Source organism: Etheostoma cragini, chromosome 20, assembly GCF_013103735.1.
Source record: "Etheostoma cragini isolate CJK2018 chromosome 20, CSU_Ecrag_1.0, whole genome shotgun sequence".
Classification (NCBI taxonomy): Eukaryota; Metazoa; Chordata; class Actinopteri; order Perciformes; family Percidae; genus Etheostoma; species Etheostoma cragini.
In genome coordinates, this window is record NC_048426.1 from 17,055,447 (window position 1) to 17,069,328 (window position 13,882).

Consider the following 13,882-nt stretch of genomic DNA (forward strand, 5'->3'; position numbering starts at 1 on the left):
GATGGTGTGGCATACAGTCAAAATAAACTGCAGTGCCAGTGTCCATGGGAATGAAGGTATACTTATGGCACAGACAGTTTAACTATATCAGGTTTTGGATACACAAACAATACATGTTGGTAGGTTCAGTACGTTGTTGGTTTTGTTTTCATGTAGTTCTTTAAAAAGATATAAATGTAGGACATCACCAGACGTTTCCATTAAATATCTGCTATCTATCCATCTTACCTCCTGATTGCTGATTGTTATTTTCCTCATAGTAGTGTTTGAATTTTCAGTTAGTAGTACACCTACTCTATCCTTTTCAAACAGGAAATGTTAAAGCTACTGGCTTGTTTTTGTTCAAAGTGTCAAATGTCTATTTAATTGCAACATATGACATAGATGGATGTCAGTATGGCAGAAACATCATGCAGGAACCGCATATTCTTACCCATTTGTCATATGACAACAAGCAGATTAAGGGGAGCACTTTCCAATGTATTAGAAATTAATATTATTGCATAATTAACTTACTTTTATTACTTAATGACCTCATTAGCATATGTGTGGAGCTAATTATCACAGTGATTATGATGGGACATTAGGCAGCAAGACCATCTGTTTCACAACTTCACAAAATGTAGCTTGTTGCTAAATATGTTTAAGTCTAACCCATGGAAAACTGCTGACTATCTTATCGATCCAAGCTTCTGGCTGAGTGTGTACTTTCTGTTGACTCTCTACAAGTGCAGAGAGACTTTTTTTCTCATCTTTTGTTCACTGTCAGACAGTGCTCAGATTAGGGAGGGAATTGGGAGTATTTCAATATATAAATTTTTTAATAATGAACAAGTCGATAAAGTAACAGAGAACATCAAAGCCTCAGTAACATGAGACACTCATCAGACATGGACAAGTAATCAACAGTACTTGTGTGTGGAGGATCGTAGGGAGGAGATACTGCTCAAGGAAGCCTGACAACTCTCATCTTCCTAATCTGTCCATTTTATGACAGAAAGTAGGGGGATTACTTTCTTTTAAGTGCAAACGAGAATATGGACTTAAGCCACAGAGACATGGACTTGAGGAATGGGTCATAAACGCCTTCTAAGCTTTGACGTGTCTGTTTTCAAGCTTTTTAGAGAAATGTTCACTCAGTGTGGTTACGAGCTGAAAGATATGAAGCAAAAGCAACGTTTGGTGTGTTTTGATCAAAGCTGAGAGTGTGCCAGGTACTGCACCTCAGAGCCAAGAACAGAAGAAAGAAGGCGAAGAGGAAGAACACTGAGTCACGCTGCAGGTTAAGTTATGGGTTATCTTTTTCCTTGACAAAGAGATAAACCGTGTTGAACTCTGTGTTTCTGTTTTTATCTTACAAATGCTTACATCACACAAAGCAATTAAGGGAGTCCTTATAAGACCAAAGTGTGATTTATTTTGGGTTCTAATGAGCTGCAGCCCCCATACAGGCTCCCAATTATTATCCCCATTTTCCCAATTAATAGCATTAGAATTAAACACATTGTTGTCTGAAAAAAGAAAAGAAATTTCTTTTTTGTTTGTGACGCTTTTATTTTTAATTTTTCTAAATAGCATAATTTATGGTAAGAATAAAACCCCAGGCTTCACATTACACCCTGCAACACCTTTTGGCCTCTTTCTGACCCATATTTCGATTGCGTTTGTAAATAGCTAGGGACGTCCATGAAGAGTGTTCCGCTCTGGGGGCTCAATGACTCATGCTGATGTCCATTCACAAGAGAGAGTGGATCTGTGCAGGCAGGAAGAGAGGGGGAGAGAGAGAGAGAGAGAGAGAGAGAGAGAGACGGTTTGTGTTTGTGGGATAGAGCGCGAGGATGAATCGGGGAGCGAGGAGAGATCAAAGGAGGAAAGGGATGACCCATTCAAGGGGCATGATTCAGCAGGAGGACCAAAATAGAGTCATTATTAGCCAGCCAGTCGTGCAAAAGGGGAGTCATAATTCTTGCTCCCATCTTGGCAGTGGCAGTATTACTCAGCGTTTAGATCTAATCTGAAGTGAACACAATCAAGGCACTCACGCACGCACTCACGCACTCCCTCACTCCCTCACTCCCTCACTCACACACTCACTCACTCATTATGCTTGCAGTAAAAGTGTTGTACACCACGGCAACATCAACAAGATGAGTCTCTATCCTAGACACATCCTATTACCTAATCTTATGGCCCTCTCTTTACAAATTTATTCCAGTTTTTATCTTTGGTTCTCAAGGCTGCAGGCATGCCACTGCAAGGCGAGTGCACATGACTGGGGGAGAAAATGCAGAGTGCATGAAAATTTGAATTAATTAGATTTATCTGATTTATTTGTTAAGGAACAATGACCAAGCAAGGATGGATATCAAGATTTACTCAGACAGTAAAATGACAAATGAAGTAAAAGTTGGTCAGATTTTGGAAAAGAGAGGAACGAATTATGTTCTTCGAACAAACACGTTAGTCAAATTCAAAATTTAACAGTTCAGTCAACCAACTTGAGAAGTTAATTTGAATGTAGAATATGTGTAATAAGCGGCATCTTCAAAGGTAAGTTATTTGTATTCAGTGTGAGTACTCTATTTAATCCCTCTCTTTATCTCTCTTACACACACACACACACACACACACACACACACACACACACACACACACACACACACACACACACACACACACACAATTGTGCTATTTTTACTTTGCTGGACCACAGTGCTGTATTTGACAGTGTCGATCATGCCATTTTGTTGGATCGCCTTCAGCATAGGGTAAGGATCCAGGCTGTTGCTCTACAGTAGTTCAATTCATATTTAAAAAAAATATTTTAAGTGGACTGAAAAACACACACAAACACACACACACTCACACACACGCACACACAGTAGTTAAAACAAGTAGACAAGTCCCAGAGGCAGCGATTTAACCACTCCATCTCTGTTTGGACCTCTCTATCTAGCAGGACTGACTTGTATGCTAACATGGGGGTGGGGTAGGAGGGAGCTGAGTCACACGTCGTTAAGGGTCTTTCTTCTTGATTGGATTTATCACTGTAAAGGAAATGCAGCAGTTTGTTTTGCAGCAGGCTTTTAAGGATATGTAAATGATCTGGAGCGAGGGAGGGAGAGGAAGATGGATTGTTAACTCACATTATTGGCCTCGTGACGAGTGTTGCAGACGGAAACAATAAAGAAATTCACATAAAAACAGCCAACAACAGATAACAAAAAACAGAATGGGTGAGTCATTACTCCAACTCACATAACCAACCTTGGATTATTTGTAAAGTTTTAAAGATTGTGATAAATCACTTAAAACCAAAACACTGTTTGCAACAAAGAAAACACCCCTGTAGCAGTAAATATAGTTATTTTATGGCAAGTAGAGAAAGGAGGGGCTTTTGTTTCGATGTTGTCCCGCGGTTCATAGCAGTCACACTGCAGAGTCTGTCTTTCAGTGGTCTAGGTCAACTAAAGTACGGATGTCCCTCACCTTTGGCTCTTTGTTTGTTGCTGTTCTCAAAATCCCTTTGCTTCGGGAACAACAACAAATGCACTAGCAAGCCACACACTGAAAATTAGGATTGTACAATAAGGAAGGCCTGCTTGGTTCTTTCGATGAATGATTGTAAAGATTTACAAAAAATGTGTTCGTGGAATTTACTATCTAACTGAGATATTTTGGGACCGGTTGGTGGGATTGCTTTGGACGAAGTACACATGCGGCAATACCAATTTAAATAGCTCACGTTGCTGTATTCTATACACCGCTAACTTCATTTCATATGTCGCTGCTTTTGGAGCTTAGGTTTGCCCAAGAAAATTGTGCTTGGTTGAAAGAACCCAGAATGTATCTATGGTGTAGCTAGACCTCCACAGGGCTGAGGAGAGAGGTCTGGCAACGCGAGACTAGTCTGTCAGTAACTCTTTTGCTTGTTGTGATTCATCTGCATGTCACCAGATGCATGTCACTGTGGTCTGAACCTCACCCTGCATGAAATTAAATTGGCTACTTGTCAACTAGACGGGTCTCTGAAATGCACAATGGAAGCTAATGCTGGAAACATTCAAAGGGTGGTGTGTGTCTATGTGTTTGTGCAGTCATGTGGTATTGCACACTTGGAACAGAGTTTCAGGCAGGTTTTAGAAAGAGACGCTATCATAAAAAGTCAAGTGACAGAGGAGAAAGTACTTTTAAAATTTGAGCTCTGCCATAACTAGTGTCTAAAACAAAGGAGGAGTATGCTAGTTTAGAGTAGGGGGGTGTACTGCAGGTGTAGTGGAGCAACTGCATCCTCCAGTCAATATAGATGCTATAGGCTCAAGTGCTTCATGAAAAAATATGTTTTAGTGTGAATGACTCATATTCTATTCAGTAAACTCCTAATTGCAAGTTTGAGTATCATTGCTTATTAACTGCGTGGTAACTTGTAGCTCATTAAATGTGGGAGCAATTGCAGATAATCAATATTTTTGAAACATGCTCAAAAACATGCTCAACAGCAACTTGCCACAGGATGACTCATGTGTGTCTTGTGTTTCATTTAAATAATGTCGCATTGAAATGGGGCAATGGAGGATGCCCCAGGTTGGATTACCTGGGGTTTGCTGGGGGGTCCGATCATTGCTGCAGGTAGAGGGAAGGCAAAACTGGATCCCTGAAAACAAGGGAGTGGGGTGGAAATTCAGAATAGTGGGCCTTTTTGGCCAAACATTAACTACATTCTAACTACATTACAGAAAGCACACGCGGTGTGGATCCTGGGAGTAACTGCAGGCTATGAGGATCAACCTGCAGAGTAGGATGTATAGCAAAATCACAACTCAGAAGAAACTTAGACAAAAGAAATGCCTTCATTCCAGAGACAAACTGAATAGGAAGTCCACGTTTCAACAGAATACCTTGATCAGACAGTGACTAAGTGAGTGCACATTAAGTAATCAGCACTAATAGCAATTACTATTTTTTTTATCTTTGATTGTGTAGTAGGATTCTACATCTCTAATGTTTATTGAATACCATTTAATCCATTGGTTTTTAAAGATTTAGTCTCAAATCAGGAAAAAAAAGTTCTGTTTAAGACTGCTAACAATTGATACAACAGCTCATTGTGGGTTTAAGTGATAATCCAGACACTTTCACCCCATATAATGTAAATGCTTGGTGAAATGAAAGATTATGATCATGATGTTTGGCATTGTTTAACCTTATAATTAGAGAATGTTTCTGCAAAGGTTAACACCCCATTACACTCCCCTTAAACTGCATGACCTCCACAATGAATGAAAGTATACGCATAGAGAAAACAATACAAACAATTAAGTGAATAGCAGTAGATCAGTTCACTCCTCTTCATGCCATTGAAGTTATTGGCTTACTTTTATAGCATTTTAATAATAGAACAGTAAATATTCTGTTATAATTAACACAAGGGCAACTAGCATGATTTGTTTTGCAAAATCTACCTCCAAGTAAGCAGACATTTCCCAACTCATCAGAATCATTTTCTCTGTTCCAAAGTTTACAGAAAAAAAGGGCCTATTATCAAATGCCGATATCTTTCATTGCACGACTAAATCCTGAAGCAGTTTATATTCAGATGATTTCATATGAATGAACATAATATCACTGCTGTACAGGGTAAATTATGTGCTACTTTTAGATAAACAATTTTGCAAATGAAAAGTAAAACACTAAAAGGGAGGAAAAGGGTGGTGTGTTTCGTGCCGGGGAAATGGGCAAAATTAATTCAACAATACAACCTAATTAACTTCCAACACCTTTGAAAACCTTTCAGATTCAGTCAATTTAGCAAACTTTCATAAAGTGCTCTGCACATATTCAATTCAAAAACAGCACACAGAAAAATCCTTTCTGGCAGCTCACTGATGTTCAGTTAAGATTCTTTTTGTTCTCAGCACACTTTATTAGAGGACAGACTTCAGTGGGCTATTCCTTATAGAGCCCATTAATTGGACACATAGCACAGATATATCTTGTGATATGCCTGGCTTTTTATCTGTTCATTGCTGGTAACAGAATTCTGTGTATTCCGTGCTCCTTATGAGGCTCCTTTCATTGCACTGAATTTCAAAATGAAACGATGAATAGAACAATGAGGCACTGTATATGAAATGCACAAAACCACTGAGGCCATATTTCATGCACAATTATAACATCATTCAGTTTCACACACAAAAATAGCCACAGTTTGTAAACCTCTTTTCCGGAAGAAACACAAGTCAACATGTCTTTACACTTGTCCCAGTATTACATTCTCAGTCTTTGATTCCTGAGCATTGAGAGGATATCATACAGTAACAAATACAATATCACCTCTCAACAAGGCCTGTTTTGACTATAGTCAGATTATCAGACAAATGAAATCATGGTTGACAGTGTTTTTGAAATAACTGTATTCTTATACTTTTTGTAGAGCAAAGATGTGTGTATATAGGCTATAAGTTTGGTAGCAAATTTTATGTGCATGTGGGTAACACGATGTTGTGTGTACATAGAGGTTACGTACCATAACTGTACTGGTTTGCAATCATATTGGAGCATGAGTTAAAATAATGCGGGTTACTTTCTATTTTCCATTAACAGTACAGTATTCAGCTCAGTCTAGGATTGTGCAAACATCATTCCACAGTTTAACTTCTGTGTTCCTCCAGAGTCCAGCCAACAGCTCACATAGTAAACAGTATGTCCTTATAGTTATATGATAACTGCAAAGATTCACTTCACTCCACTTAAGAGTGACAATAAACAGAAAGCTCAAAACAAGGAAAGGATTGTCAGGACGTTGTACTGTATACATTATGCCAGCTCCAAAAAAAGCTCTTAAAATCTTCTGATGTAATGTACTGAATGAACAAGAACATTAATGTTATTCAGGTATCCAGTGATAACAAAGGCAGTACTGTTTTGGAATATATAATTCAGTGGTGATAGCTTCAGAAAAGTTCATTCTGCTTTTTACCAAATGTTTTTGAAGCATGGTTGTTCACATTCTTGCAGGATGGAGCAATCCTTAAAATATGATTTTAAGCTGCCACCAAAGCAGTCTTTTTTCAGGGAAGATTACAGCAGGTTTGTGTATGAGAAAAAAAGTCCTTGCTTTAAATGCGAATGTTCACATGACATTTAGATCTGCACGTTGCTCTACAGTGGACCGGCAGCTACAAACCGTGAGCTATAAATATACTTTGAGCTACATTTTGTCTGCTGAGAATGAGGTACGATCTCACAGAGTGAGAGAGACATATGTGATTTCTGCACTGTTGTAATCGTATCTCCTGCTCCAGAGTTCAACGCTGGCACTCCTGTACATTGATTCACGTCTCTGGCCCCTCCTCTGCCACCTGTACCACAGAAATGCCTGCTCACTTGGGGACTTCTCTGTACTACCTAGGGTCTCTTCCTCCACAAGTTCCCCATACTCCTGTGATACAGCAATACACTCCAGTGTTTCTGGAATCATATCATTTGGCTCCATGAGTTCCAGGTCCACTGAATACATGTCATCAAGACTCGATGGTGATGGATCTGCATCTGGTGGAAGAGGATCTGTGGCTGGACTTGTGGGTCCAAAGTCTATTTCCAGTGACGTATCAGTGGAACTAGGGGGGGATATTGTTAGAGTGACCTGTGGTAGAGGGATTTCATGTGATTCTAAGGCTACATCCTGAGGCGTGTGAGCTAAGTGATATTCCATAGCTGGATCCATACAGACAGATTCAGTTGACTGTGAAGGTTCAAAGGGGCACACTGTGGCAGGGTCAACAGTCGGTAGGGGTGAACCTTGACAATCTGATTGGTTAAAGGGGGGATCTAAATCCTCTGTATTAAATGGATAGTCAACACTCAGGTCAAAGGGCTCTGGTTCAGGGTCCATGAACACAGAGTCAAGATCATCTTGATCTAGGGAAGTCAGCATGACTAAGTCAAAGTGGACCAGATCGGCATGATATATAGGGGTGGTATCAAGTGGTTCGGGAAGGGGTGGCCACTCTAAATCTTGGGACAGGGGGTTAGTGTTGAGTTGAGTTTCAACAGAAGTGGAAGGTAAGGTTGAGACTGCTGTCATTTGCTCTGAGGCAAGGTCAGAGGGATGATCTGGAAAGGTGATAATGGGATCTAAATTTGTGTCACTGTCAATTAGATTTACAGGATAATCTGTGTCAAGGTATTCTGACACCACAATGGATGGGCATATGATTTCAGTATCTAAATTACATGAAGTAACAGTATCAAGATGAACTGTGGGTGCCTCACAGACTGAGAATGGGCCTTGACTAATAGGGTCAGATAAGCACACTATGGGCAAGTCTGATGGTTTTGATTCCAGTTCTGTTGGGTCTGCAGGATCTGGATCTACTAATCCTGAATATGGTAAAGAAATTTCAGTAGGGTATTGAGACACAGGATCTTGCTTTTCCACGGTGACAGGATCCGGAGACTCTTGAGACTCTGAATCTGACATTATGTCACAATCACATTCCTCAGGTGGAGACACAGTAACTACAGGAACTGGACATGGTAGCGGTATCTTATCTCTTTCAATTAGTTCTGAGTCTGGGGATTTCATGTCATCAGGGTGAGATGGTTCAGTATCTGAATAGGAATCATTTGCTGGGCATATATTTATTCGCGGTTGATTGATTAGCATTTCTTGATCCACTGTCATGGAATGCTGAGGGCTCTCAACGGCTGCGTTTGAGGAAATTGGCACTGGACTATGAGTGGTGACTGGCTCATTAGTGACCACAATTGCAAGGTCTGGCAGCTCTGGTTCTGGTTCAGCCCTAAATGGCAGAGCAATCAAATCAAATGGCTCTGGTTCGACTGCTTTAACAGAGCCTGGAAGTATTGGATCCAAAGAAAGTGGTATGGCACTCTCCACGTACATCGATTGTGGACAGGCAAGAATGCTTGGGTCCATGGAGAGCTGTTTTGGCAATTTTCGGTGGGCGCCTTTCTTTTTCTCCTTCTTCTCTGGACAATTGACAGCGGCATCTGCAGTGTTTTGCCGGACCAAGACCTTGCTTTTGGCTTGGGTCCCCACTGACACTTTTGATATCTGCGGTTTCTTCTCTCTAGCTCCCCCAGTGCCTCCATCTGCTCCAGAGGTTCCAAGTCCTCCTGCTCCTTCCCCTTCCTCTGCCTCTGCCCTGGGTCTTGTTGCTGTTCCTGCCCCAACCCTTCCACCTAAACCAACCCCAACTCCAGCCGCCGTGTTACCACCTTGGGGAGACCATGTGTTGTAATGCTGTGTGAAAGTGTTAAAATTACTGTTGAAAGCACGAAGCTCTGTACAGAGGTCCTTCCTTAGATCAGCTAGCTCTCGACGCATGGCAGAGACTTCTTCCTTCCACTGCATGCTGATAGCTGCTGCCAATGTTGCAGACTCTTTGATACTGGCCTGGATGGCTTTTGGTGATGGCCGGTCGGGGGCACTAGATCTGGGGGATCTGAAGAGGCTTGGAGAAACAGACGGTCCAGACAGAGGTTTGGCTGTAGCGCCCATGATATCTTGTTGGTAAAGCCTGTCTCTTCTGATGGGGCAGCCTAGATCATCATGAGCCAAAGGGGCCGTGTCTGCCAAATCCTCAAGTACACTGGCCTGGTCAGGTAAACAAGATTCTTCCTGCACATAATTTCTGTCTGGAAGACAAATATAAATATGTATCTGTAATATGGCCACAGGTGTGGGCAGCTGGAGAGAATGTGCTTTTTATTGCCACAAAGCAGTAACATTAAATCATGCACTGAATGCCATGAGTCAAAATAAGATAACAGCAGAAAGCAACAACTTAACTATGTGCTAATTTTATGATTATTGCCCCAATTTACTCATCTATATACTGTAGATGTGTATTGAATAGTTTCAATTCTAGGAGTTTAACAATATAATATTATACATTACAATGTTGAAAACCAGTTTAACACTGGGAAAGTACTCCCATTTTGACTCATTTTTGATAAAGGTTTACACTGCCTTCTCAAGCTTAATTTGTAGCATGCATTCTTTGCATCTTTTCAATGCACAAAGCTAAAACTCCTAGCTGCGCGAAAACATCACAGAGAGAGGACAATATTTCTAATAAATGAAATAACAATCCTTGCATGCTCGTCTGCTTTCAGTCGAGGTAAAAAATGTGTACTTTGTGCAATGAAAAGAGGCAAAGATGAGCAAAGCTTCCAAACCATTTCCCATCAATCAAGAAGTATAGTATGAACCCTATTGAAAAAGTGAGGTCCAAAATTTTGAAATCTATCACATACCAAACTCTGCATCCTAAAAATGCAAAGGTATTTGATTTTACTGAGAAAGCAGTGTAAGTAAACACTTATAGGTATGAATAATTGATCATAAGCACAGTTCCAGATGGCCACACCTCTAGCCCTCCCTATTATAGTCCAACTGATGTTGTTAGATCAGGAATCTACTGTGTGGAGAGGTGGAATCCGCTCAGACTTCTCCTCTGGACATCTTTTCTTCTTTTCTTCCCACATTCTTCATCACAAGGATGCATCATTTCCTCAGTGAAGCCAACGATCATAGGATTTATTGAAACCACCAGCAACTTGCAATTTATAATCAAGGCTCAGTATCAGAAATGAATGCATGTGTCATCGGAGTAGGTTTAGAGTTATTGTAACAACTTTGCATATGTGATTATGTGTCTAACAAGTGTGACAGTTCAGTTACCGGTGCATTTGTTGTCACCATTAGATTATCCATTATCCAGGTCTAGACACAATAGTGTGCACTTCTGTAATGTTATCTAAGTGTGTGTAACCATGAACTTTGCAATAATACAAAATCATTTGTGTGAACACTTTTTGAGCGAAAAACGTTCACAATATACTGTATGTTGTTATATTTAAGTGTAAACTGGGTTTACAAGTAAACAATGCATATAGCAATTTTATCATTTCTTTCCTCAATTCGCAATAAAGCTGTGAATAAGTTCACGAGTGTCACCCCTTAGCATCATAAAGAAAGTCAGATTTCCAAAATGTAGAAGAAAAAGTAGTCATGTCTCCTGATTTTTATTTCAGACATGTGATTTTCAATAGGGTTCATAGCTTTACTCTTTGATGCATCCAACGGATGAGCAAATGAAACACTGTATACAAAATACAGTAGGATGAACTAGCACAGCTCACAAGTGGTAGCCTACGGTAACAAAACGTCCATCAAAAACAATGGAAACATACAAGAGTGATTCATGCAAAGAAATGAAGCTGTTTGGCAGTACAACCAATTTGCACTAACTGTTCTATATTCATCCATTAACACATGTTAATGCCAAATAAAAACTTTTGGTGTCAATTTGTAAGTAGAAACAAAAATACCAACATCTAGAACGTCACACATTGTATTGTGCAAATCAAGTTTATGTTAAATAGCCCTTACCTGTGGTAGCCCTGATGGTGGAAGTGACAGTGGAGGCCATGGGGGGGATGCAGTCATCGTCTTGGGAGTAGCCGGCCTGGATAGCCCGCAGGTAGCTGTGACTCCGGGTTCTGAAGCAGCCTGGCAGGTCCAAAGCCTCCATGGCCTGGGATTCCACCTCACTGAACACCGACTCGCACACGGATTCAAACTGACCATTTACTTCTGTTTCACTCACCTGTAAGAAACAAAAGGGAGAAAGCATGCTTTTCTTCATTGTTAAGCAGGTGTGGATATTTCTTAGTTTCTCTGTGAGAAATTGGTCGGTTGTAAAACCGGACACGGTGTCCACCGTCAATTTCCCTTTAAATTAAAAAGCAAGGTTTGTTGCTAAAATCAAACAAGTGCACATATGAATAGGCAAAAGACAGCACAGAGATACGAAATGAATAAAAAAATGTGTTTTCATAATGTCACAACATTTTTTATGTGCATTTTTTAAGTGTTAAACTTTTTTAAATTGTTCTATTATGTAATATCTCCACACTAGTAGATATATATCTACTATATACATATATCAGGAATAAAAGAAAAACATCTTGTTCTATTGGGATTTTCAATAAGTTGGAGTTTAGTTGAGCTTCTAAGACTCAAAAAGAAATATGCCTCTCTTTTAAGAGGGAGATAAATATCTCAACAAACCCTGTTGGAGTATTTTTATGTATCCAAATATAGTACGTGCAATGAACTATCAAGTATAAGTAAAGCAAAGCCAGAAAAATCTATCTACATGGTGGCAGTAGCTCAGTCTGTAGGTAGTAGGATTGGGAGACAGAAGGTCCAGGTTCAAGTCCCTGTATGGATCAAAGTACGGCGTGCGGATTGGTTCTGGAGTGATGCCAGTTCACCTCCTGGGCCCTGTCAAGAGGCTCTTGAGCAAGACACTGTAAACCCCCCCCCCCCAACCACTCAGGGCACCTGTTCAGCAGTCGCAGCCCACTCACTCTGACATCTCTCCATTTGTGCATGAATAGGTCCTGAGTGTGTGTGTGTGTGTGTGTGTGTGTGTGTGTGTGTGTGTGTGTGTGTGTGTGTGTGTGTGTGTGTGTGTGTGTGTGTGTGTGTGTGTGTGTGTGTGTGTGTGTGTGTGTGTGTGTGTGTGTGTCAGGCCTTTGTGTAATGATTTCAAACAAACACTGTAAATTGAAAATTATAATTTCCCCACTGGGGATTAATAATAATAAGAAAGGGGACTATAAAAACGTTGCAGTGACAGTGAAAACTATGTTTAGGACAGTTATGCTCTTACTCAGTAGCCCCCAATGTGTATAAATGTGCATGGTCCCCAGTACAAGTTGAAAGGGTGCAGACTCACCTGGCTCACTTGGCTAACACAGCTAGCCTGACTGAGAGTGCTGACTGCCCGCATGTAACTCTGGTTCCTGGAGCGAAACTTGGGAGAGTTGTAGTTGGTTGAGGGATCTAGAGCAATGCTTGGGTGCATGTCCCTGGCGGCTTGCAAGTGATAGCTCTGACTGAACAGAGAGAGAAAAGGAGAAGCAAGGAGGGAGTGGGACTACAGCCATGGTGAGGATGTCTTAAGCAAGTCAATTAAACACAATTTAATTACATGATGACAAAAACAATAAAGGGTTACCAAGGTCAGTCCTGCAACCTGAACGTAAGAGGGAGACTGGTTATGACATTGTGTTTCCCAAGAGGGGAGCCTCTCTCTGTATGTTTCTCTCCCCCACTACATTGATGTGTACACCGTCGTCCTTAAAACGGCAGTTCGATTTCTGTTGTTTTGAAACATCGAATCAATGCTTGGAAATGAGGGAAATGCAAATCAGGAGCTAGTTAGTAAGAACGTCCTTCAGAAAGCATCCCGGTTTCAGCCAAGTCAAATAATTATGCAACCCCACCAGTGCAAGAGGTATGTTGAGAAACCCCCAGCCTGGTTTGAAATCTGCTGCAGAAAAGACAAATAGTGATAACATGGAAGAAGAAATGCGCTAGTAAACTAGAGAATAATTTGCAAATCACATTAGGAATATCAATGTGCGGTTCCCTTGGCCATATCCATTTCTAATGGCAGGCAGGGATGAGTAAGCAGTTTCTGGGCTTTTTATAGAGATAAACACTTGTGTTTGGCAGCAAGAAAAATGCCAGTGTGATTAAAAGTCCCCCAATCCATCTTGTCATGCTGTGGCAAGGCGTGTGTGTGTTTTCTAAGTAATATCAACCTTCTGAACATCCAAAGACATCCGAAAGCAGAAAAATCCAGAAATCAAGTCTGACTATAGTGGTAAAGGAGCTGTAAATGGGAAGACTTATGCTGGTGCAATGTATATCAGTGAATCAAATCATATCTAAATCGTGTTTAATAGTGCCTTGTGCTTTGCCAGAAAGAGCAGGTCGCCCCAGGCGACCTCTCATTGGCTGGTCTTAAGTCTTTGCTCTGTGAGACGTGCATACATG

The 13,882-nt window shown here is 40.7% G+C and overlaps 1 protein-coding gene across 7 annotated transcripts in view; it reads right to left on the reverse strand.

Moving 5' to 3' along the window:
* Positions 1-13,882, reverse strand: part of dlgap2a (discs, large (Drosophila) homolog-associated protein 2a) — a 143,003-nt gene that overhangs the window by 11,704 nt on the left and 117,417 nt on the right. For 4 of the 7 annotated variants that reach the window (XM_034858112.1, XM_034858111.1, XM_034858114.1 and 1 more), the window contains 3 exons: positions 12,777-12,936; positions 11,423-11,639; positions 5,044-9,663 (listed from right to left, as the gene is read on the reverse strand). In XM_034858112.1, coding sequence (XP_034714003.1) covers positions 7,244-9,663; positions 11,423-11,639; positions 12,777-12,936 — 2,797 coding nt within the window. In that variant the 3' untranslated portion in view covers positions 5,044-7,243. Of the gene's footprint in view, positions 1-4,594; positions 4,655-5,043; positions 9,664-11,422; positions 11,640-12,776; positions 12,937-13,882 lie in introns of those variants that run through there. The other 3 variants (XM_034858118.1, XM_034858117.1, XM_034858116.1) reach the window with 2 other exon arrangements.